Source organism: Mobula birostris, chromosome 4 (assembly GCF_030028105.1).
Source record: "Mobula birostris isolate sMobBir1 chromosome 4, sMobBir1.hap1, whole genome shotgun sequence".
NCBI classification, from domain to species: domain Eukaryota; kingdom Metazoa; phylum Chordata; class Chondrichthyes; order Myliobatiformes; family Myliobatidae; genus Mobula; species Mobula birostris.
The window spans coordinates 51,261,924-51,288,164 of record NC_092373.1 but is presented as its reverse complement, the minus strand read 5'-3'; the positions used below and the strand labels follow the sequence as shown (position 1 = coordinate 51,288,164).

General features: G+C 41.5%; 1 protein-coding gene across 1 annotated transcript in view; it reads left to right on the top strand.

The window, feature by feature from the left end:
- Window positions 1-26,241, top strand: part of LOC140197022 (uncharacterized) — a 389,174-nt gene that overhangs the window by 188,039 nt on the left and 174,894 nt on the right. The window contains exon 9 of the mRNA XM_072256957.1: window positions 22,460-22,518. Within this exon, the coding sequence (XP_072113058.1) occupies window positions 22,460-22,518 (59 nt within the window). The remainder of the gene's footprint in view (window positions 1-22,459; window positions 22,519-26,241) is intronic.

Sequence of the window (26,241 nt, the reverse complement as noted above, 5' to 3'; positions counted from 1 at the left end):
TCATTTGATTATATTTAATGAGTACATCTGACCATTAAGTTCTCAGACAGTTTTGTGCAAATTATCCAGAAGGCCTTACATTTGACTAATTTTATGCATTGTTGAAGAACTTATGAAATCCCCACTGCTGTTACTCAAAGTGCCTAATTTCAGTTAATTTATTTCCCACTGTTCATAGGATGAAATGAAAGAACCTTGTCACAAAGGCAAATTTAGCTGCTTTAATGATGTAAAATTTTAGATTCATATATAAATGTCAGCCCATAGTAAAAAGCAACACTTTTAGTCTATTTTATAATAATTTCAGAATGAAGACAATGATCAAATTGTCCACGAACTGATGAATAGAAGCTAGGGAGCATCAAAGCCAGTTCTGGGGTCATCACTGCTGGTTCTCATCTACATGGTGTTTGCGTCAGAAGTAAACACTCTCATCATCCAGTTGCACTGTGCAATGCATTGCAAGATTGGTACTCTCTGGTAACCACAGTTCTGTAGCTGCCAAGTTCATGATTTTGTCTTTCCATCACTTTGCTGTGAAGCAGCAATCCTTTTGGAAGTCAGCGAATAAAGGGAAATCTCTATCCTCATTTAGCAGGATTTCGACGGTGCATGTACTTTTGTGCCCAGGTCATTGATGTTACTTTAACTTGATGGAACATAGAACATAGAACAGTACAACACAGGAAGCTGAAACACCCAAAACAAAACACCCAAACACTAATCCTCCCATCTTCCTTACATCCTTGTGCCTGTCCAAACGTCTCTTAAAAGCCCCTAATATATTTGCCTCTACCACCATACCAGGCAGCCATGACTCTTTGAGTGAAATCACAGTCTCACATCCCCTTTGAACCTACCCCCCCTCTCACCTTCAATGCATGCCTTCTGGTATTAGTCAGGGAAATAGATACTCCCTGTCTACTCTGTCTATGCCTCCCAATATCTTATAAACTTCTATCAGATCTCCCCTCAGCCTCCACTGCTCCTGAGAAAACAACTGAAGTTTATCCAGCCTTTAAACCAGCCAGTATCCTGACAAACCTCTTCTACACTCTCTCCAAAGCCTCAACATCCTTCCTATAGTGGGGCGATCTGAACTGTACACAATACTCCAGATGTGGCCTAACCAGAGTTTTATAAAGTTGCAACATAACTTACTGACTTTTCAACTCAATGCCTTGACTAGCCTCCAACCTGATGGCATGAACATTGACTTCTCTAACTTCTGCTAATGCCCCACCTCCCCCTCGTACCCCATCCGTTATTTATTTATATACACTCATTCTTTTTCTCACTCTCCTTTTTCTCCCTCTGTCCCTCTCACTATACCCCTTGCCCATCCTCTGGGTTTTCCCCCCTCCCCCTTTTCCTTCTCCCTGGGCCTCCTGTCCCTTGATCCTCTCATATCCCTTTTGCCAATCAACTGTCCAGCTCTTGGCTCCATCCCTCCCCCTCCTGTCTTCTATCATTTTGGATCTCCCCCTCCCCCTCCCACTTTCAAATCTCTTACTAGCTCTTCTTTTGGTTAGTCCTGACGAAGGGTCTCGGCCCAAAACGTCGACTGTACCTCTTCCTAGAGATGCTGCCTGGCCTGCTGCATTCACCAGCAACTTTGATGTGTGTTGCTTGAATTTCCAGCATCTGCAGAATTCCTCGAGTTTGAGCTAATTCACCGCGGGTCCTTTGCATCTTAATCTTCTGGATTAGCCTCCCATGGGGGCTTTGTCAAACACCTTAGTAAAATCCATGCCGATAACATCCACTGCCCTACCCTCATCAATCTCTCTCGTTACCTTGTCAAGAAACTCAATAAAGTTAAAGAGACAACCTGCCACATACAAAGCCTTGCTCATTCTCCCTAATTAGGCCATGGATTTCCAAATACCTATATATCCTCTCCCTACGAATCTTCTCCTGCAATTTCCCTACAACTGACATGAGACTTTCCGGTCTAAAATGGAGTTTACAAAATCCCACTCAAACATCTCATGATCAAAGCAAAGCAGAAAGTGCCTGGCTTTGCTCATGGATAACATTAAATCATAATCAAACAAATGGCAAATTGATATTTCGATATTTGTTGCTCCAATGGAAAATTAAAAACCTCTATTAGCCCATAAAGCAGACCAGAGGGTATATAAAAAATAATAGTTAATCCATAAATTTGATGGAAGTATCACTGTGATACACTCTGCTACTCGCTTTGCCCTGTTGTAAACTCAAACATTTCAATGTACTTGCAGTTCTGCATCTGCCCCTGCTATTCAAATTAAAGTGATCAACCAGAGAAATAAAAGTTTTCATTACTTTGCAAAGCTGAAAATGAGGCAGCCCAGTTTGCTTCTAAAACATGAAAGGATGAGTGAAGCCATGTTAAATCTGGATGAACATCTAAATACCAGAGCCATAGACAGCCAAATTTTTAAAGACTAACTGCTTATGTCAATTGTTTATGCACTTTGCTTCCATTTGTTCCATGTCAGTGTGAGTGACTACATCCCCACCACTTACTCTTCCAATGTGCCTGTATAAAACGCATTGCTTGGAATTATCTGAATTTTGTGAGTTTACTTCTGAAAATATGTTTTGCTCATATTTACCAAGGGTTATAGTTTACTAAATGTTTTATTTTGTCCTTAATGCTGTGCTGTTCAGCAGTTTTGTTTTGTTTTGTTTTGCTCAACCAAGAAACAACCTCACAAAGACTCCTGATGATTTGCTATATTATTGGCAAACATTTCAGAAGCGGAACTCCTTTGAATATTCTTTAAATGCTAGAGATGTGAAAAAGAAGAGGATTATGTGTGGTATAAGAGTGTAGCAATGACTGAGGTGAAGTATTTTTACTCAGAGTTGTGCATTTAAACCTAGGTACCCGTAAGTGGATGTTTCTAAAGTTAATAACTTTACAGCACGCAAGGATCGCCGAAGAAACTGTGAGCATCTTTTCAATCTCCTCATAAATTTCCAAACACTCCCAATTCTGACTCCAGTTAATGACAGCAGTATTTTTCTGTATGTCCAAACTCTCTTAAGGTACCATTGAAAATGTTTGTCAATAATACATCAAACACACAGCGGGTGTCTTGTTGCTAGGATAAACATATCGTCATTTTCTCTGCTGGCATGGTGTTAGAAACATCATGGGAAACCATTGCATTTCTATCAAGTGGCAGGTTTCCAAAAATGTGTGGCCTCATTGATGCCGCTCTGGTCTTTCTGAACGTCTATTGACAATGTGTTATTAGAGTAAGGAAGGATTATATGGTATCGGTGTAGAGGCAGTGACAGACCAGGGATTGTGTGGCATTCTGGGAGCATCCATAATTCCTTAATTTTGAAGTAGTTTACTTTACTATCAAAGCTTGAAGTACAGACAGCTGTCTGCTAATCAAAACAATGATCCCCAGTGAAGAACAGCCCATTGATCCCACTGAGATATTCTGGAATTTATGTTGAATACGTTTATAATGCTACTCAAATTTGGGTAAATAAAAGAAATTGTAGGGAAGGAGTCCATAATTCTGACAAGGTATTCGATTTCAACTGAGCCTGTTACTTATTTTACAGTGATCATTGCCCATAACACAGTGAGCGAGGAAGTACGGCACAATAGCAACCTGGCATAGGAGAAGGAAGATAAAGCCAGATGAGAATAGCAACCAGAGAGCATAGTACATCAAAGAAACTTCGAAGACTTTCATTTATCCCTGTAAATTAGCATTTGACTACCCATTCCTGTGTTGTTGTTGCCTAACAGCGAGGCAGCTACTAATTGGCAGTGTGTTTGAAATTGTGGGCTACAAGAAGATATCAATGCACTGTAACAAATGGAATTCCATCTGGAGCAGTTTGAGGCATTGCATCTGGGAAGAGCAAACAAGAAAGGAATTACACAGTAGAAGATAGAATACTCGTGTGCTATTGAAAATTTAATTTTGGAGAATGTGTACACAGATCCTTGAAGGTTGCAAGGGAGACAGATGAAGTTGTTAAGAAGCCTCAGGGTGGTGAAGAAAGTCCTTACTGGCTGAGTAATCAGCATTATCAGAAGCGGTTTATAATCAGAAAGTATTAATCAATGCTTTCCCAATAAGGTTACATGTGGGGCCCCACTGTTAAGCTTCGGTCCTGACAAGAAATCAGCACAGCATCCGAATATTTCTTGCATTGGTTTCAGAGCTATGGACAATGGTGCGTTTGCAGGGTAACGTGACTGAGCTACCCTTTCTTCCCAGGTTTTGATTCAGAAAGGCACTAAGAAACCATGCAAGTTCTGTTTCCTCTACCAAACCCATGCCATTGGATTGTGTTTCTGATCATAACGCAAATGCCTACCAAATTATATTGTGTGATACCCAAACAAAGAAACCAGAATCACCTTATATAAGTAACACATACAAAATGCTGGAAGAGCTGCATCTATGGAAAGGAATAAACAGTCACGTTTCTGGCTGAGACCCTTCATCAAGGCTAGAAAGGAAGGTGGAAGAAGACAGAATAAGCAGGTGGTGGCAGGAGAAGAAGACGAGCTGGAAGATGATAAGTGGTGCAAGGTGGCTGACGGGGGGGTGGGGGGGGAATGAATTGAGAAGCTGGGAAGTGATAGATAGAAAAGGTAATGGGCTGAAGAAGAAAGGAGAGGAGATGGATCATGGGGAGAAATGGAAGGAAGAGGGGCACAAGGGGGAGGTGATAAGCAGAAGAGGTAAGAGGGGAGCCAGAGTGGGAATGGAAAAAGAGAGAATGGGGAGGGAGAAAAATTACTGTAAGTTAGAGAAATCAGCATTCATGCCATCAGGTTGGATTCTATCCAGACGGAATATGAGGTGTTCTTCCTCCAAGCTCATCATGGCAGTAGAGGAGGACATGGACTGACATGTTGGGATGGGAGCGGGTATTGGAATTAAAATTGTTGGCCGCTGGGACACCCTGCTTGTTGCAGATGGAGCGAAGGTGCTTGACGAAGGAGTCCCCCAGTCTATGTCAGGTCCCACCAATGCAGAGGAAGCTGTGTCGGGAATACCAGATGCAGTAGACAGGCTCGCAAATAAATTGCTGTCTCCTCTGGAGGGACTGTTTGGGACTGTGAAAAGAGATGATGGAAGAGGTGAGTGGGCAGGAGTAGCAGTTCTTCTGCTTGCAGTGTTAAGTGCCAGGAGGGAGATTAGTGTGGAGAGATGAATGGACAAGTAAATCAGAGAGTGAGCAGCCCCTGTTGACAGCAGAGAATAGGGAGGGGGGAGTTAAAGATGTGTTTGATGATAGTGTCCCATTGAAGGTGGTAGAAATTGCGGAGAATAATGTGCTGAATGTGGAGGCTCCTGTGGTGGTTGGTAAAGACAAAGGGAACTCTCTGCCTGTTAGGGTGAGAGAGAGCGCATGTCTGGGAAATGGAGGAAATGCGAGTGAGGGCGGCATCAGTGGTGGAGGAAGGAAACCCCTGTTCTTTGAAGACAAATGATATCTGTGATGTTAGAGTCAGCCCATCTAGTTTGTGCCGAACTATTAATCTGCTTAGTCCCATTCACCTGAACCTTGACAATGGCCCTTCCATACCTCTCCCATCCATTTATCTATCCAAATTTCTCTTAAATCTTGAAATCAAACCCACATCCAATGCTTCCACCGGCAGCTCATTCCACACTCTCACTACGCTCTGAGTGAAGAAGCTCCCTCTCAAGCTCCCCATAAACATTTCATCTTTCACCTTTAACCTATAATCTCCAGTTCTAATCTCAACCAACCTCAGTTGGAAAAGCCTGCTTACATTTACACTATCTATATTCCTCATAATTCTGTATCGTGCATTATGTGCCATGTCATATGACATAACCATCATGGTCTTTCTATATCCATGAATGTTCTTGGCAAATTTTTCTTTAGAAGTCTTTATGAGACAGGTGACCCCAGCCATTATCATTACTCGCCCTAGGTTGAATGTCTGGTGTCATAGTCACATAACCAGGACTTGTGATATGCGCCAACTGTTCATATGACCATCCACCACCTGCTCCCATCGCTTCATGTGACCTTGATCAAGAGGCTAAGTAGGTGCTACACCTTGCCCGAGGGTGAGCTGCAGCTCGCAGAAGGAAGGAGCGTCTTACATCTCCTTTGGTAGAAATCAGTCTACCCCAGAAGTCAATCAGGATCTTCCCGAACCAGGAACCCTGGATCAATAGTTCTGTGCTAGTAATACTTACAGTGCGACATCGAGCTTACATCGCTGGCGATCAGCTAGAGCTCAAGAAAACCAGCTATGACCTGTGCAAAGCTATCAAGGCTGCGAAACAACAATATAGAGAGATGATTGCATCAAGATTCACAACGAATAGCACACGTGACTTGTGGTGAGGGCTGCATACCAGTGCAGACTTCAAAGCCAAACGTTGTACTGCTGCCAACATCGCAGCCACTCTTCCAGATGAGCTCAATGGCTTTAACACTCGGTTCGATGTTGCTAACTCTGAGCCTCCAAGGAAAGCCACCGCTACAACCTGCAACCTGGTCATCTCTGAGGCTGAGGTATGCAGATGTTTCCAATGTGTGGACAGTCGCAAGACTGTGGGACCAGACGGCACCCCAGGGTGAATACTCAGGATGTGCGCAGCACAACAGGCAGGTGTGTTTACAGACATTTTTAATCTCTCCCTGTCCCAGTGTAGAGTGCCCTCCTGCTTCAAATTATCCACCATTGTCACTGTACCAAAAAAGACCAAGGTAACATGCCTGAACGACTGGTGTCCTGTCACACTCACCTCAATGATAAGCAAGTGCTTTGAGAGGCTGGTCAAGGACTACATTTGCAGCTTGGTACCAACCAAACTGAACCCCCTACAATTCGCCTACCAACACAACAACGCAGTAGCCACTGCTCTACATACCGTCCTTGAACATCTGGAGAAGAAGGATGCTTACACACCTGGAGAGGAGTGATGCTTATGTGAGAGTACTGTTCTTGGACTGCTGTTCAGCATCCAACAACATAATTCCCTCCAGGCTTGATAAGAAGCTCATAGACCATGGCCTTCACCCTGCTTTGTGCAGCTGGATCCTGGACTTCCTGTGAGATCACCGGCAGGTGGTAAGAGTGGGCTCCGTCACATCTGCCCCTCTGACCCTCAACAAGGGAGCCCCCCAGGGCTGTGTCCTAAGCCTCTCCTTTACCCTCTGTACACCCATGACTGTGTTGCTACTCCCAGCTCCAAACTGCTAATTAAATTTGCAAATGATACTACGTTGATAGACCTTACCTCAAATAATAATGAGGCAGCCTACAGAGAAGAAGTCACAGTGGTGTCAAGAAAACAACCTCTCCCTCAATGTCGTAAAACCAAAGGATCTGGTTGTGGACTACAGGAGGAATGAAGACAGGCTAGCCGCTATTGACATCAGTGGATCTCGGGTTGAGAGGGCGAACAACTTCAAATTCCACAGTATACGCATCACCGAGGATCTCACGTGGTCTGTACACACCAGCTGTGTGGTGAAAAAGGCACAGCAGTGTCTCTTTCACCTCAGACGGTTGAGGAAGTTTGGTATGAGTCCTCAAATCCTAAGAACTTTCTACAGGGGCACAATTGAGAGCATCCTGACTGGCTGGATCACTGCCTGGTCATCACAGGACTCTGCAGAGAGTGGTGCGGACAGCCCAGTGCCTCTGTGGATGTGAACTTCCCAGTGTTCAGGGCATTTACAGCAACAGGTGCGTAAAAAGGGCCCAAACGATCACTGAGGACCTGAGTCACCCCAACCACAAACTGATCCAGCTGCTACCATCCAGGAAACAGATTAAAGTCAAGGCCAACAGGCTCCGGGACAGCTTCTTCCACCAGGCCATCAGAATGCTTAATTCACTCTGACACAATTGTATTTCTAAGCTATTTTGACTGTTCTGTTGTATATCTTACTGTACATACTATTTATTACTAATTACTATGATTTGCACATTGCACATTCAGACAGAGGCATAATGAAAAATATTTTACTCATGTATTTGAAGGATGTAAGAAATAATGTCAATTCTCTGTAAATTTGCAGCTCTACATGGGTGGTCTACAATATAATGCCATTGTAGTGGTCGCCCCTTTCTTATTCCTCAATTGCACCCATAGACCTCTCCAGTCTGTCCTGCCTGAGTTTGTAATGCCTGATTTGTAATGCCACCACTCCCCCTATAATGGCTCCCGCTCAACCACATCTAAGACAACGTAACCCTGGAATATTTAACGGCCAATCCTGCCTCTCCTGCAACCAAGTCTCACTAATGGCTACAATGTTGTGATTATACGTGCTGATAAGCTCATCTACCTTACCTACAATACTTCTTGCATTGAAATATACACAACTCAGAACACTAGTCCCATCATGCTCAACCTTTTGATTCCTGACTTTGTATGTAGGTTTAACTACAACTTTTCCCAAAACTAAATTAAAATTAAATTTTTAATACCTCAGAGGAGCACGAGAAAGCACTTTGTTTTGAAAGGTTTCTTCACTCCTGGATTTCATTCCTCGTTAAACTGAATCATTTCTAATGAGAATCAGGATACAGTAATTCAAATTGCTGAAATTCAAGCAAGTTGCCGATGGAAACAAATCCCATTAAGATATCCAGATTATATTTGACCTTGGTTGACAAGTGACCAATAATGTTTGTGCCAGGTTATTACCATCTACAACATCAGAAAACAGCAGCTTCAACCACCATTGTGGAGAAGGGCAACACATCGGAGCACAAGTACCTAGAAGTTTCCCTTCTAATCATAAACTAACCCATCTTAGCAACATCACTAATCATTACCTCTGGGCCAAAATCCTGCAACTCATTATTAGCACACAAGTGAGTCTGCAATTGCTGAAAACCTTGATCAACACACGCAAAATGCTAAAATGCTGGAGGAAGTAAGTCAGGAGGCATCCAAAGTGGGAAATAATTACTCAGTTCTGATGAAGAGTCTTGGCCCTATTTCCATCCCCCTCCATAGATGCTGCCTGACCTGCTGAGTTCCTCCAGCATTATGTATGTGTTTCTCATTCCTAGCAGTGATGTGAGAGGACCTTCAGTATATAGACTGCAGGAGTTAGAAACATAGAAAACTTACAGTGTTAGCTGTGAGGAGGATTCTAAGAGGATGCAGGGTGACTTGGATAGGTTGGGTGAGTGGGCAAATTCATGGCAGATGCAATTTAATGTGGATAAATGTGAAGTTATCCACTTTGGTGGCAAAAATAGGAAAACAGATTATTATCTGAATGGTGGCCGATTAGGAAAAGGGGAGGTGCAACGAGACCTGGGTGTCATTATACACCAGTCATTGAAAGTGGGCATGCAGGTACAGCAGGCGGTGAAAAAGGCGAATGGTATGCTGGCATTTATAGCGAGAGGATTCGAGTACAGGAGCAGGGAGGTACTACTGCAGTTGTACAAAGCCTTGGTGAGACCACACCTGGAGTATTGTGTGCAGTTTTGGTCCCCTAATCTGAAGAAAGACATCCTTGCCATAGAGGGAGTACAAAGAAGGTTCACCAGATTGATTCCTGGGATGGCAGGACTTTCATATGAAGAAAGACTGGATGAACTAGGCTTGTACTCGTTGGAATTTAGAAGATTGAGGGGGGATCTGATTGAAACGTATAAAATCCTAAAGGGATTGGACAGGCTAGATGCAGGAAGATTGTTCCCGATGTTGGGGAAGTCCAGAATGAGGGGTCACAGTTTGAGGATAAGGGGGAAGCCTTTTAGGACTGAGATTAGGAAAAACTTCTTCACACAGAGAGTGGTGAATCTGTGGAATTCTCTGCCACAGGAAACAGTTGAGGCCAGTTCATTGGCTATATTTAAGAGGGAGTTAGATATGGCCCTTGTGGCTACGGGGATCAGGGGGTATGGAGGGAAGGCTGGTGCAGGGTTCTGAGTTGGATGATCAGCCATGATCATAATAAATGGCGGTGCAGGCTCGGAGGGCCGAATGGCCTACTCCTGCACCTATTTTCTATGTTTCTACAGCACAATACAGGCCCACAAACCTGTGCCGAACATGTCCTTACCTGAGAAATTACCTAGGGGTTACCCATAGCCCTCTACTTTTTTAAGCTCCATGTACCAATCCAGGAGTCTCTTAAAAGACCCTATCGTATCTGCCTCCACCACTATCGCCGGCAGCCCATTCCACGTACTCACCACTCTCTACGTAAAAAACTTACCTCTGACATCCCCTCTGTACCTGCTTCCAAGCACCTTAAAACTGTGCCCTCTCGTGCTAGCCATTTCAGCCCTGGGGAAAGGCCTCTGACTATCCACACGATCAATGCCTGTCATCATCTTATACACCTCTATCAGGTCACCTCTCATCCTCCGTCGCTCCAAGGAAAAAAAGGCCGAGTTCACTCAACCTATTCTCATAAGACATTCTTCCTAGTCCAGGCAACATCCTTGTAAATCTCCTCTGCACCCTTTCTATGGTTTCTACATCCTTCCTGTAGTGAGGCGACCAGAACTGAGCACAGTACTCCAAGTGGGATCTGACCCGGGTCCTATATAGCTGCAACATTACCTCTTGGCTCCTAAACTCAATTCCATGATTGATGAAGGCCAATGCACCGTATGCCTTCTTAACCACAGAGTCAACCTGCACAGCTCCTTTTAGTGTCCTATGGACTCAGACCCCAAGATCCCTCTGATCCTCCACACTGCCAAGAGTCTTACCATTAATACTATATTCTGCCATCATACTTGACCTACCAAAATGAACCACCTCACACCTATTTGGCTTGACCTCCATCTGCCACTTCTCAGTCCAGTTTTGCATCCTATCAATGTCCTGCTGTAACCTCTGACAGCCCTCCACACTATCCACAACACCCCCAACCTTTGTATCATCAGCAAATTTACTAACCATCATCCAGGTCATTTATAAAAATCACGAAGAGTAGGGGTCCCAGAACAGATCCCTGAGGCACACCACTGGTCACCGACCTCCATACAGAATATGACCCGCCTACAGCCACACTTTGTCTTCTGTACACCACGGTTCCTATACCCTACTATTCTTTTCGTGTCTCATTGGAACGTATCTATGCAGAACTCCATGCAAATATCCCCTGAACATTTGCCATATTTCTTCCGTACATTTCCCTGAGAACATCTGTTCCCAATTTATGCTTCCAAGTTCCTGACTGATAGCCTCATATTTAACCTTACTCCTATTAAACACTTTCCTAACTTGTCTGTTCCTATCCCTCTCCAATGCTACGGTAAAGGAGGTAGAATTGTGTTCACTATCTGCAAAATATTCTCCCACTGAGAGATCTGACACCTGACCCAGGTTCATTTCCCAATATCAGATCAAGTACGGCCTCTCAGATATCTACATATTGTGTCAAGAAACCTTCCTGGGGGTTTTCAAGATGGTGGTGCGGTGAAAAGTCTGCTGAGCTCAGCACTGCAACACTGATAATTTCGCATATAAACCTATCCATTTCAACTTTTTTTAAAATGCTCAAGTGTCGGATTTAATGAGATGAACTTTGATGAGTATTTTTTTTTGAGCTGCTTCAACACCATGCCAAGATGGGCTGCACAGAGCGCTCCCCCGGGGCTGAGGAGCTAGCTACTGCTAGCTATGCTAACACATTGGACCCTGCTTTTGGTCAAGTAATTCAGGAAGTTACGGAGAACATATCCAAAATGATGGACAAGAAACTGCCTCCACGCTCTCTAACACTCCAAAACCACACATTGGAGCTTAAAAATCTTGATACAAGGACAACCAAGGCTGAGGGGCGAACCTCCGTGGTAGAAACTGTAACTGATCAGGCCCAAAGCCACATCGGGGCACTAGAAAAGCAAGTTCAAAGCCTGTCTGACTATATCAATGATCTTGAGAACAGAGGTAGGAGAAGGAATATACAAATCATCGGTCTACCTGAAGGTACAGAAGGCAGCCAACCGGCAAAGTTTTTTGAGGGCTGGCTGCCTAATTTCCTTGATTTGGAAACCAAGGCTGGATGCATTAAAGTGGAAAGAGCTCATTGCATGCTGGTGCCAAAACTGGGCCCAGGCCAACACCCTCAACCCGTCCTCGTGCTGTTCCATCATTTCGGTGATAAGCAAACAGTGATGGAGGCTTTGAGGCGCTGCGGGACTGATGCCCAGGCTTTAATATATGTGGGATCCCGGCTTATGTTTTTTCAAGATTTTTCGGCAGCCGTTATTCGGAAGCGCAAGGAATTTGACCAGGTAAAGAAGCGGCTGAGAGAATCCGAAATCCAGTACTTTATGCTATACCCAGCGGCACTGAAAATCACCTACGATGGGACCACCAAGATATTTGATTCTCCTGGCAAAGCTAAAACTTTTGTGGACACATTGGGCTAAAGAATGTATACAGTATATTGTGTAGCCCTGGTTATGGACGATAACATGCTCAATGGTCGCTTTATTTTACCTTTTCATTACTCGACGGCAAGATATCTTATAGGATGGGTAACGTGTTTGTTTTGATTGATACAGTTTCATTATTTGTTTAAATTAGCGGTGCTGCTCCAGCCTGAAGGAGTTTAAATATGACAGTAACAAATTGGTGGATTGATAAATTATGTCCTGTTTTCATTTTTGACTATGTTAAATGCCATCTTGGCAGTGGGGCAGAAAATGGGGTGCTAGAAGGTTCAGATATTCCCTTTAAGTGTGGGGTAAGTCCCCTTGTTCAGCGCTGTTGGCGCTTTGTTTTTTTGTGTTTTTTTTATTTACTTATTGCTGCTCAGCTGATCTTAAGCCGGGTTTCTTTTCCTCCAGAGTCACATGATTGTTATAAAGGGTTATGACTAGTAATATATTAAAATTGTTCATTTGGAACATTAAGGGGAGTCATTCACCAATCAAGAGAAAGAAAATCCTACTAAACCTGAAAACGGAAAGGGTGGATATAGCCTTATTGCAGGAGACACATTTAAATGATAAAGAACATCTAAAACTGCAACAGAGTGGATTTGATCAAGTCTACTTTTCATCTTTTAATACCAGGAATAGGGGGTGGCCATTTTAATTAGGAAGAACTTACCTTTTAAGTTATTAGACTGCATTAAGGATAAGTATGGGAGATTTGTGATTGTTAAGGCTTCAATATATGGAGAGGAATATGGTATTCTCAATGTTTACTGCCCTCCAGCTCATCCTCTCAAATTCCTAACAAATATTTTTTTCCAAACTTACAAGCTTTTCAATACGAAATATTATTGTTGATGGGGATTTTAATTGTCCCGTGGACCCATTAATGGACTGAGTGCCTAGTGGTCCCCCATTGCTCTCCTCACATGTGGAGAACTAGGACTTGTGGATGTCTGGAGGTTGTTACATCCCTCAGACAAAGACTTCCACATTTTTTTCTAATCCACACAAGTGTTACACCAGAATAGACTTTTTTCTAACCCCCAAAACGCTCCTAGGTTTAGTTGTATCCTGCACAATTGGAAATATCGCTATTTCTGACCATGTGGCAGTATATTTAAGTATTAAACCCAAAGATAATTCAGCACGATCCAGACATTGGAGGCTGAATCCTTTTATTCTAAAAGATAATAAATTTATGGACTACTTTACTTCTGAATTCAAAACTTTCCTATCTATTCATTCCAAATCAGCTAGTAGTCCATTGATGCTCTGGGAAACCGTGAAGGCCTATGTAAGGGGATTAATTATCTCCTACTCTGCCAGTAAGAAGCAACAAGCTGCGGAGTGGGATCAAGGCTTGTGGCAGCTGAAAAGGATTATATTAATAAGCCTTCTGCAGACAAGTTGCAGAATATCACAGCACTACGCTGTACTGAACTCTTTAATTACACAAGCGGCCAAAAGAAAATTGACATTTGCTAAACAACGTTTGTTTTAACATGGTGAGAAACCGGGTAGGTATTTGGCTTATTTAGCTAGAAAGAAAAATGCCTCTCAGACTATTGCTTCAATTGGGGGTGGGACAGGAGCCTTCACTAGTAATTCTAAAATGATTAATGTTGTGTTTAAGAATTTTTATTCTAAACTGTATCAATCTGAGTAATGTAATGATGGACAATCTAAGATGGAGTCCTTTTTCAGGAATTTAGATCTCCTAGGCATTTCTTCTGAACAAGAGTCCCTCCTCAATGCTCCGTTATCTATACATGAGATACAGGAAGCTGTGAGACAGCTCCAAAGTGGGAAGGCCCCTGGTCCTGATGGACTCACTAGTGAATTCTATGAAGAGTTCACAGGGTTATTATCAGAGCCTATGCTAAACATGTTCAATCATTCATTTAATTGTGGTCTCCTCCCACCATCATTGAGAGAAGCTAATATCTCCCTAATTCTTAAGAAAGGAAAGAGCCCTGAAGACTGAGCCTCCTACAGGCCTATTTCATTGTTAAATGTTGACTTTAAAATCTTATCTAAAACCTTAGTGTTGCGATTAGAAACTGTGTTACCTTTTATCATAAAAGAGGATCAAATGGGTTTTGTAAAAGGCCGTAGATCATCTAACAATATCAGAAGATTACTTAATGTAATTCAGGCATGTCAGCAACAGGCAGTGGACAGCTTGATGGTTTCCTTAGATGCAGAAAAGGCCTTTCATCATGTCGAATGGCCATATCTTTTTTTCACTTTAGAACGATTTGGTTTGGGCAATAATTTTATTAAGTGGGTGAAGGTTCTTTATAATGATCCTTTGGCTGCGATTCTCACTAATGGTATTAGGTCGGATAACTTTAATATTCTGAGGAGCAGCTGGCAGGCTGCCCTTTATCACCACTACTTTTCACACTAGTGATCAAGCCATTGGCTGAGGCTATTCAGCAAGACCCCAAAATATCTGCTCCAGACATAGGACTAAAGTCACATAAAATTACATTGTATGCGGATGATGTTCTAATTTTCTTATCAAACCCTGCTATATCAGTGCACCACCTTATACAATGCATCAATTCATTTAGTACCTTTTCAGGTTATAAAATCAACTTTACAAAATCAGAGGCTAGATCTCTGGGGAATCTGCAGCAGGTACCTGACACTCAGGGTGTTTTCCCCTTTAAGTGGTCGCAGACAGGTTTTGTTTACTTAGACATATTTATCACACCTACGTTTGATCAATTGTTCAAAACTAACTTTACACAGTTATTTGACAAAATCAAACAGGATCTTGAGTGATGGAACACTCTTCCCATTTCTTGGCTTGGCTGAATATCCTTGCTCAAAGTGAACATTCTTCCTTGTCTGCGCTACCCAATACGAATGATTCCAGTCATTTTTACCCAACAAATACATTAAAAAATAAATGGCTGGTTTGTTTCTTTCATCTGGAACAAAAAAAGACCCTGTATTAAAATGTCTAAGTTACAGCTTCCCAGTAGTCTAGGGGGTCTGGATTTTCCAGACATCAAAAAATATCAATTAAGTTTTTATCTTATGTGGTTGACTGGGTTTGCAGGGACCCATCCTCAATTTGCCAAGACATTGAAGCTTCACAAGCAAAATGCCCTCTTATTAATTTGCTTTTCTTCGATAAGATGAGACTAGTTAAGGAATATTGTCGCAATCCAATAACAATTAATACAGTCAGGGCTTGGAGGGCGGTGTGACAAATTGAGGGCAACGCAGCGAAAATATCACCCTTCGCTCCAATAACCGGTAGTCCAGATTTTCAGCCTGGCATAATGGATCCTAGATTTAAACTTTGGATTTCTACGGGTATTTTCCATCTAGGAGATTTGTTTGATGAAGGAACGATGATGTCTTTTTGTCAAATAATGCAGAAATTTAACATACCCAACGATCTTTTTCGTTTCTTTCAGATAAGAGATTATATACAGAAAAAAAATCATTGTTAACTGATTTCTATAGTTCTGACATAGAAGAGAGGGTGTTTTGTTCTAAGGGTGAAGTCTCTATTAGTACTTTTTACAGCATCCAGAGGGAATGTTCTTGTGGAGAGGCTGAGCAGCTGGGAAGTGTCTGGGAGGAAGAGCTGGGAGTAGAAATTACAGCTGAAAGATGGGAAGACATCTGTGATAATACAAAGAAATTTTCGGTTTGTAATAGAACTAAAGCATTGCAACTCAAAATTCTGCATAGAGCCCATCTGACTCCAGATCATCTCTCAAAATTTAAGACGGTTGTTTCTCCAATGTGTTCAAAATGTAAAGTGAATACTGGAACTTTCACCCACTGTTTTTGGACTTGTCCCAAATTTCAGGCTTACTGGAGTGATATTTTGGGTGAAATGGAAAAGATTCTGAAGATAGAGCTTGAACTGGACCCAGTGTCTTTTCTCTTAGGCTTACCCAGCAGTTGTATTATTAGTGCACATCAGAAAAAACTTCTTAACATCTTGACATTTTGTGCGAGGAAGAATATTTTGCTTTGTTGGATAGCCGTTAAGGCCCTTGGACTTTTTGGTTGGCGTAAATTAATCATGGAATACATTCCTTTGGACTTTTTGACATGTATGGTACATTCAAAAACAAATAGTTTTCATAAAACATGGCAACCTTTTCTGCAGTATATAGATGTAAACCTGTCTGCTATACTAATAAGGACTTTTGTATAGAATGTTATGATGATGTCTATATTTTGATGGAAGTGTTCTGATAGCTGATATCTGTGAGGGGAAGAAATGTAAATGCAAGTGTATCTGGAAATTGAAAGTTTTGTTATGCTGAGCAAAAAATAAAATAAAATTTTAAAAAAAGAAACCTTCCTGAACACACCTAACAAACTCTACCCCATCTAAACCCCTTGCTCTAGGGAGTTGCAAATCAATATTTGGGAAATTAAAATCTCCCACCACAACAACCCTGTTGTTATTATACCTTTCCAGAATCTGTCTCCCTATCTGCTCCTCAATGTTCAAGGTGGGAAATTTAAGGAGAAGTAGTAAGTGATGATCTTGCTAGAAACTGGACATTCTGTTAATGAGCTGAACCCACAGTAATTTCCTATTAGCTGGTATTACTGCGATTGCAATTGATTGAATTGAATCCCAGGAGCTCAAATATGCCAAACTAAATTTTATTGCGGTGAGTTAGTTCTGAAATGGCACCAAAGAACACTCAGTGTTGTCAGGGTTGAAAATCTGGCTGAGTGCCTTCCTTTTTAATTTGAGATGACTTTCTGAATTCAATTCAACAAATTAGTTGAATTTTGAATCAGTGTCTAATTAAGTCTACTTATCACCATGTTATTTTGGCATTTAGAATTAACTCCAATTATTTCTTTCTCCCACCAGAACATTGCCAGCTCTAACATTGAACAGTAGCCACTTAGTAAACTGCTGTAATAATTACGTCAGTTACAGAGAGTCTCTGGAACGCATACATTTCTGACTCAGGCAAGAAAGCTTCCAGAGACTCAAGGCTGGCATATGTTGGTGATGCAGTTCCAAGTGTTACTTGCTATGCGATTGGAAGAAGTTTGACTGTTCTGTTTGGAAAGTAAGGTTGGATGGAACTTGAGCTGCTGATGATGGAAGAAGAAGGTATGAATAGACTCAAATCTCTAAGCAGGAAGTCTCCTTGTTATTTTTTAAAGAGCAGCTGTGTCTAATGAATCATAAGAGTACAGCTAGTGATTTGAATTGTTGAAAGATGCAATGTAAAACTAATCTGTAGCACCAAGATGTAATTATAGCAAGGCATCAAATATAAATGTGGATGTAAGAATTGGGCAAGTAACCTCTGTATCGCAGTAACTGCCCCCAAGACATTGACCAATATGTGGCATGGTAGTTTTGCGGTTAGCGTAACGCTCTGCAGCCAGCACAAGCAATTGGGGTTCAGTCCACGCCACTCTTGGAAAGGAGTTTGTACATTCTCCCTGTGACTGTGTGGGTTTCCTCCCCGTGCTGTGGTTTCCTCTCACATTCCAAAGGCAGATGGTTAAAGTTAATAAGTGATGGGTATGCCATGTTGGTGCCAGAAGCATGATAATACTTGCGGGATGCCCCTAGCACATTCTTGGACTATGTTGGCCGTCGATGCAAATGGCGCATTTCATTACCTGTGGAACACCCTGGTAAATATTTTACTGCTAATGTTGTCGGATATTTCACGTAATGATTTTCTGTAGAAGCAATGTGTTCTGCTGGTAGTGTTTGGGTTACCGTTAAAGATAAGGGATGCTTCGGAATGTTGCATGTCCAATCAGGAGGATGGAATTGAGAGAAGGTTCTAGAGAGCACTGGGGGAGAGGTTTTGTGATGGACACTGAGGTGGGTCAAGGTCTTTTTTTCGGTGGGAGATAGAGAAGAAGCTCGACAGAACTGGCCATAGGATTCAAAATGGTGGGAATCCGATGGAGCCCAAGAGGGGGAGTTTTACCGGGGATCAATGAATGGGAGTTAGCACCGTGAGTACATTAGACACAACAGCTTTTGGAAAATTTGAGCTCATGCCTGTGCACATTTGACTGTTTAATTATGATGGACCCTTTTGGTTTTTTCTTGTTCTTTTCTTTAATAACTCTTTGGTTAAGTTAACGTTCGTAAATATACTTTCTTTATAATTGTATGCAGTGAACAGTCCGTTATTTCTTGCTGAAGGGTGATTGGATGGGAACAGTAAGTTACACGGTATTCACACAAATCGGGGTTCGGGTGGATGAGGCACCGCAACCTCACAGATATGGAGGGACCCAAATCATATTGACCGCGGGCATGAAGGGTTCTCAGGAAGGTGGTTTTCTCACTGCTGAGTTTGGTGGCTGTTAGCGAGGGGCTAACGGGCTGCATCTCTAGAGAAGCCCATTAAAAAAGGATTTCATATGTTTCAAAGTCAATGTGACAAATAACAGCTATTCTAATCTAATCTGATCTAAAAGTCTAACCACCAACTATTTTCTGCTGAAAGGATCATTCGGGTGTCTCTTCCACCTGTTTGAGATATGTACCAGGAGCATTGCCTCGGCTGGGCTCTCAGCATTGTCAATGATCCTCCCCATCCGATATACAATCTCTTTGACTACCATCAGCCTGGAGGTACCATAGCACTAGGATGGGAAGCAGTTTCTGCCCCCAGGCTATGGGACTCCTCAACCCCCTGCCACCACCCATGTCGCATCATGTATTAAGTGCCAGAAGCATTATCATCATCATCAGGTGCCATGCCCAGTTTGAGCTTTGACTGTCATGGCCCACACACTCCTGTTTTAGGTCAAGTGGATCAATTCATTGCTATTCATTTCCAGTTCTCTGGCTGCTGTCTCCATCATCATTTGTCTTTGTCTTCCTCTTGCTTTCTTCCCTTCAATCTTTCCCATAATTACTGTGCATTCTAACTCCTCTTTCCTAATCACATATCCAATGAAGTTACGTTACCTTTTCATGATCTCATACATTATTTCTCTTTTTGTGTTTGCTCTGTTCATGACATTCTCATTAGATATTCGTTTTGTCCATAATATTCTTTGCATCCTCCTCAAAAACCACATCTCTGCTGCTACAATTCATATCCTCATGTTATTAGATATTGCCCAACGTTCTGAGCCATATAACATAATTGGATAAACATAACATTTCAGTACTCTGAGGGGGGTTGTCGTGCCTAGTTTAGTGTTGGTCAGTATACTCTTCATTCTCGTAAAGGTGTCTTTTGCCATCCCTATTCTTCTTTTGATGTCCAAGTCGCACTTACCATCTGATGTCACCCAGCTTCCTAAGTAGCAAAAGTTCTTTACTTGTTTTATGTCTTTTTCATTTATTCTCAGCCTGCAGATAGGATTCTCCTTCTTTTTGGATATCACCATACATTCTGTCTTTTTGCAATTGATAGATAGACCCATTTTTGCACTTTCTTCAACAATTATATCAATTAAGTTTTGTAGTTCTTCCTCCGTACTTGCAATTAACACAGTCATCTGCATATCTGAAATTATTGATGTTTTCACCACCAACTTTGATTCCCAAGATGTCTCTTATTTTTTGTGATATTGTTTCACTGTACACATTAAATAAGTCAGGGGAGAAAACACACCCTTGTCTAACACCTCTCTTGATTTTTGTAAATTGACTCACTTCTCCATCTATTCTTACAGCGGCAGTTTGTTCCCAGTACAGATTTCTGATTAGGCGGAGGTCTTTCAAATCTAGATCAAGAGTTTTCTGTAAAATTTCAAATAACTTACTGTGCTTCACTTTATCTAATGATTTTGTGTAGTCAGTAAAACAAACAAACAATCTTTTTGCACTTGAGTAGCTCGTTCTGATAGTATCCTTAACATCAATATAACGTTTCTTGTACTTTTGTCTTTCACAAAACCACATTGTTCTTTACCTATTTCAGCTTGTATTGTACTTTTAGCTCTTGTCATCAAAATTCTTAAAAGTATCTAAGTGATATGACTCATTAAACTTATGGTCCTATGTAATTCACATTCTATTTCTCCAGGTTTCTTAGGAAGAGTGATAAATACTGATTTTTTCATCCCTTCTGGTATTATTCCAGTCTCATAAATATCATTGATTAAATCAGTAAGTTCTTCAATTCCATAATCTTCAATGGCAATAATTTGTTCTATTACTAATTCATCAGGACCTGCTGCCTTTCCTGATTATACTGTTTACTTTTTAACTTGTGACTTAATGCACCTTAATTTTACTTTGTGTTATGTTTGAGTTATGCATACTGTGTTGCGCACCTTGGTCGGGAGGAATGTTTCGTTTGGCAATACACGTGTATGCAGTTGAAATCATAATAAACTTGATCTTGAACTTAATGTTCAATGCATTACCATTGTCAAATCTTCCACCATTAATGTCCTGGCTACAGAACCTCAACTATATCTGCTGCATTAACACAGTATCTCTTTCCTGTTTTTGATTCTAATATAAAATATGTTAATTGTGGAAAATGATAGATTTTCAACTCAGCTTTCACAGCCTAAGATTGTGTAACTCTGAGAAAAAAATACTTATTTGCAATGCTAAAGAATTCTTATTTCAATAACAAAAGTTGTTCAATGCAAAACATATGATTAAACATGGACATGTTATGATTTAAAATTAAGTATGTTAAAATCTTTTAATGTTAATTAGTTTTCAAACACCTGTTTTTCAATAATTTTGCTGGTGTTTTGTTCACATCAATTAAGTCCAAAGAAAGCTTCATGTGAGCAATTTAATTTGCAAATAATAGTATTTAAATGATAAAATAAATGTGGCGCATATTTGCTTAGGACATGCAAACTCACCCCACTCTTGCCTCAAAGTTATAGTTGTGGCCAGTGCATGCCATAGGATAAAACATACATACTATGTAAACATTTACATTCGTAGGCAGGTGCTCATAAATCTGCATTTGCTATTCTACCCTTGAGTCAGAGTCCCTTAAAGGCAGGTGGTGTTGGGGAAGCAAGGAATTTGCAGAGGGACTTGGACAGATTAGGAGAATGGACAAAGAAGTGACAGATGGAATACAGTGTAGGGAAGTGTATGGTCATGAACATTGTTAGAAGGAACAAGGTACAGACTATTTTCTAAAAAGAAAATATATTCAGAAATCTGAATTGCAAGGGGACTTGGAATCCTCCTGCAGGATTCCCTGAAGGTTAACTTGTAGGCTGAGTCAGTAGTAAGGAAGGCAAATGCAATATTAGCATTTATTTCAGGAACATGAGAATATAAAAGCAAGGATGTAATGCTCAGACTTTATAAAGAGTTCTTCAGAATACTTTTGAAGTATTGTGAGCAGCATTTGGCCTCTTATCTAAGAAAGAGTGTGCTGGTGTTGGAGAGGGTCCAGAATAGGTTTACAAGAATTATTCCAGAAATGAAAGAGTTAACATATGAGGAGCATTTGATGGCTCTTGGCCTGAAAGAGGGACATCTCATTGAAATCAACCAAATATTGAAAGACCTTGATAGAGTGGATGTGCAGACAATAGTTCCAATGTTGAGGGAGTCCAGAACCAGAGCAAACAACCTCAGAGTGCAAGTCTTTCCCTTTAGAGCAGAGATGAGGAGAAATTTCTTTAGGCAGAGCATTGTGAATCTGTTGAATTCATTGCCACAGACAACTCTGGAGGTCAAGTTATTGGGTATATTTAAAGTGGAGGTTAATAGCTACTTAAAGGTAGTAGGGAGAAAGCAGGAGAATAGGGTTGAGAGGGAAAATAAATCACCCAAGATTCAAAGGGTCAAAGGGCCAAATGGTCTAATTTTAGTCTAATTTTGCTCCAATGTCTTACAATCTTATGGTCAAGGTGAGTGGCAAAATGGTAATCTTAAAGGAATGCATTTTAGATCATCACTGCAACTCTTAGACCAAGCAAAAGTACTTAAATCAATAATGATGAAATCTACATTGAACAGAATTAATTTAGTGCTTAATTTTGTTCTTTGGAATTAATAGAGATCTTTAGATCTAGCTTACAACTGTGCTACCGTATCAAATTTAAATTAAACTAATATGTCTTCATGCTTTTGTTTAGGAGGCATTGTAAATGTGATGCCAATGTTATTTTCTAAAATTTCACGAAAGAGATCTCAGGTAAGATTTAAGCATGTTTAAACATTTTTTGAACTGAATGTTGCCATTGTTAACAATATTTGTTATAGAATAGTAATCTGCTTTAATAAACATATTTTACCCCATCAATAATTATTTACTGTGATCAGGATAGAACATAAAACATAGGACATAGAATAGTACAGGCCCTTTGGCCCATATTGTTGTGCTGACCCTCAAACCCTGCCTCCCTTATAACCCCTCACCTTAAATTCCTCCATATACCTGTCCAGTAGTCTCTTAAATTTCACTAGTGTATCTGCCTCCACCACTGACTCAGGCAGTGTATTCCACACACCAACCACTCTCTGAGTAAAAAACCTTCCTCTAATACTCCCCTTGAACTTCCCACCCCTTACCTTAAAGCCATGTCCCCTTGTATTGAGCAGTGGTGTCCTGGGGAAGAGGCAATGGCTGTCCACTCTATCTATTCCTCTTAATATCTTGTATTCCTCTATCATGTCTCCTCTCAATCCTCCTTCTCTCCAAAGAGTAAAGCCCTAGCTCCCTTAATCTCTGATCATAATCCATGCTCGCTAAACCAGGCAGCATCCTGGTAAATCTCCTCTGTACCCTTTCCAATGCTTCGACAACCTTCCTATAGTGAGGCGACCAGAACTGGACACAGGACTCCAAGTGTGGCCTAACTAGAGTTTTATAGAGCTGCATCATTACCTCGCGACTCTTAAACTCTATCCCTCGACTTATGAAAGCTAACACACCATAAGCTTTCTTAACTACCCTATCTACCTGTGAGGCAACTTTCAGGGATCTGTGGACATGTACCCCCCAGATCCCTCTGCTCCTCCACACTACCAAGTACCCTGACATTTACTTTGTACTTTGCCTTGGAGATTGTCCTTCCAAAGTGGACCACCTCACACTTCTCCGGGTTGAACTCCATCTGCCACTTCTCAGCCCACTTCTGCAACCTATCAATGTCTCTCTGCAACCTTTGACAATCCTCTACACTATCTACAACATCACCAATCTTTGTGGCGTCTGCAAACTTGCCAACCCACCCTTCTACCTCCACATCCATGTCGTTAATAAAAATCATGAAAAGTAGAGGTCCCAGAACCGATCCTTGTGGGACACCACTAGTCACAACCCTCCAATCTGAATGTACTCCCTCCACCACGACCCTCTGCCTTCTGCAGGCAAGCCAATTCTGAATCCACCTGGCCAAACTTCCCTGGATCCCATGCCTTCTGACTTTCTGAATAAGCCTACCATGTGGAACCTTGTCAAATGCCTTACTAAAATCCACGTAGATCAAATCCACTGCATTACCCTCTTCTATATGCCTGGTCACCTCCTCAAAGAACTCTATCAAGCCTGTTAGACATGATCTGCCCTTCACAAAGCCATGCTGACTATCCCTGATTGGACCATGATTCTCTAAATGCCCATAGATCCTTTCTCTAAGAATCTTTCCCAACAGCTTTCCCACCACAGACGTAAGACTCACTGGTCTATAATTACCCGGACTATCCCTACTACCATTTGAACAAGGGGACAACATTCGCCTCCCTCCAATCTTCCGGTACCATTCCTGTAGACAACGAGGACATAAAGATCCTAGCCAGAGGCTCAGCAATCTCTTCCCTTGCCTCGTGGAGCAGCCTGGGGAATATTCCATCAGGCCCTGGGGAATTACTCGTCCTAATGTATTTTAATAACTCCAACACCTCCTCTCTCTTAATATCAACATGCTCCAGAACATCAGCCTCACTCATGTTGATCTCACCGTCATCAAGTTCCCTTTCATATAACCATATAACAATCACAGCACAGAAACAGGCCATCTCGGCCCTTCTAGTCCGTGCCGAACTCTTACTCTCACCTAGTTCCACCGACCTGCACTCAGCCCATAATCCTCCATTCCTTTCCTGTCCATATATCTATCCAATTTAACTTTAAAATGACAACATCGAACCTGCCTCAACCACTTCTGCTGGAAGCTCGTTCCACGCAGATACCACTCTCTGAGTAAAGAAGTTCCCCCTCATGTTACCCCTAAACTTTAGCCCTTTAACTCTCAACTCATGTTCTCTTGTTTGAATCTCCCCCACTCTCAATGGAAAAAGCCTATCCATGTCAACTCTATCTATCCCCCTCATAATTTTAAATACCTCTGTCAAGTCCCCCCTCAACCTTCTATGCCCCAAGGAATAAAGACCTAACTTGTTCAACCTTTCTCTGTAACTTAGGAGATGAAACCCAGGCAACATTTTAGTAAATCTCCTCTGTACTCTCTCAATTTTATTGACATCTTTCCCATAATTCGGTGACCAGAACTGTACACAATACTCTAAATTTGGCCTCACCAATGCCTCATACAATTTCAACATTACATCCCAACTCCTATACTCAATGCTCTGATTTATAAAGGCCAGCATACCAAAAGCTTTCTTCACCACCCTATCCACATGAGATTCCACCGTCAGGGAACTATGGACCATTATTCCTAGATCCCTCTCTTCTACTGCATTCTTCAATGCCCTACCATTTACCATGTATGTCCTATTTTGATTAGTCCTACCAAAATGTAGTACCTTACAGTTTTCAGCATTAAACTCCATCTGCCATCTTTCAGCCCACTCTTCTAACTGGCCTACATCTCTCTGCAAGCTTTGAAAACCCACTTCATTATCCACAACCCCACCTATCTTAGTATCATCTGCATACTTACTAATCCAATTTACCAGCCCATCATCCAGATCATTAATGTATATGACAAACAACATTGGACCCAGTACAGATCCCTGAGGCACACCACTACACACCATCCTCCAATCTGACACACAGTTATCCACCACTACTCTCTGGCATCTCCCATCTAGCCACTGCTGAATCCATTTTACTACTTCGATATTAATGCCTAACGATTCAACCTGCCTAACTAACCTTGTGTGTGGAACCTTGTCAAAGGCCTTACTAAAGTCCAACTAGACAACATCCACCGCTTTACCCTCGTCAACTTTCCTCGTAACCTCATCAAAAAATTCAATAAGATTTGTCAAACATGACCTTCCACGCACAAATCCATGTTGACTGTTCCTAATCAGACCCTGTCTATCCAGATAATTATATATACCATCTCGAAGAATACTTTCCATCAACTTACCCACCACTGATGTCAAACTCACAGGCTGATAATTGCTAGGTTTACTCTTAGAACCCTTTGTAAACAATGGAACCACATGAGCAATACGCCAATCCTCCGGCACCATCCGCATTTCTAATGACATTTGAAATATTTCAGTCAGAGCCCCTGCTATTTCCATACTAACTTCCCTCAAGGTCCTAGGGAATATCTTGTCCGGACCCGGAGACTTATCCACTTTTATATTCCTTTAAAGTGCCAGTACTTCCTCTTCTTTAATCATCATACTTTCCATAACTACCCTTCTTGTTTCCTTTACCTTACACAATTCAATATCCTTCTCCTTAGTAAATACCAAAGAAAAGAAATTGTTCAAAATCTCCCCCATCTCTTTTGGCTCCGCACATATCCGTCCACTCTGATTCTCTAAGGGACCAATTTTATCCCTCACTATCCTTTTGCTATTAATATAACTGTAGAAACCCTTTAGATTTATTTTCACCTTACTTGCCAAAGCAGCCTCGTATCTTCTTTCAGCTTTTCTAATTTCTTTCTTAAGATTCTTTTTACATTCTTTATATTCCTTGAGCACCTCA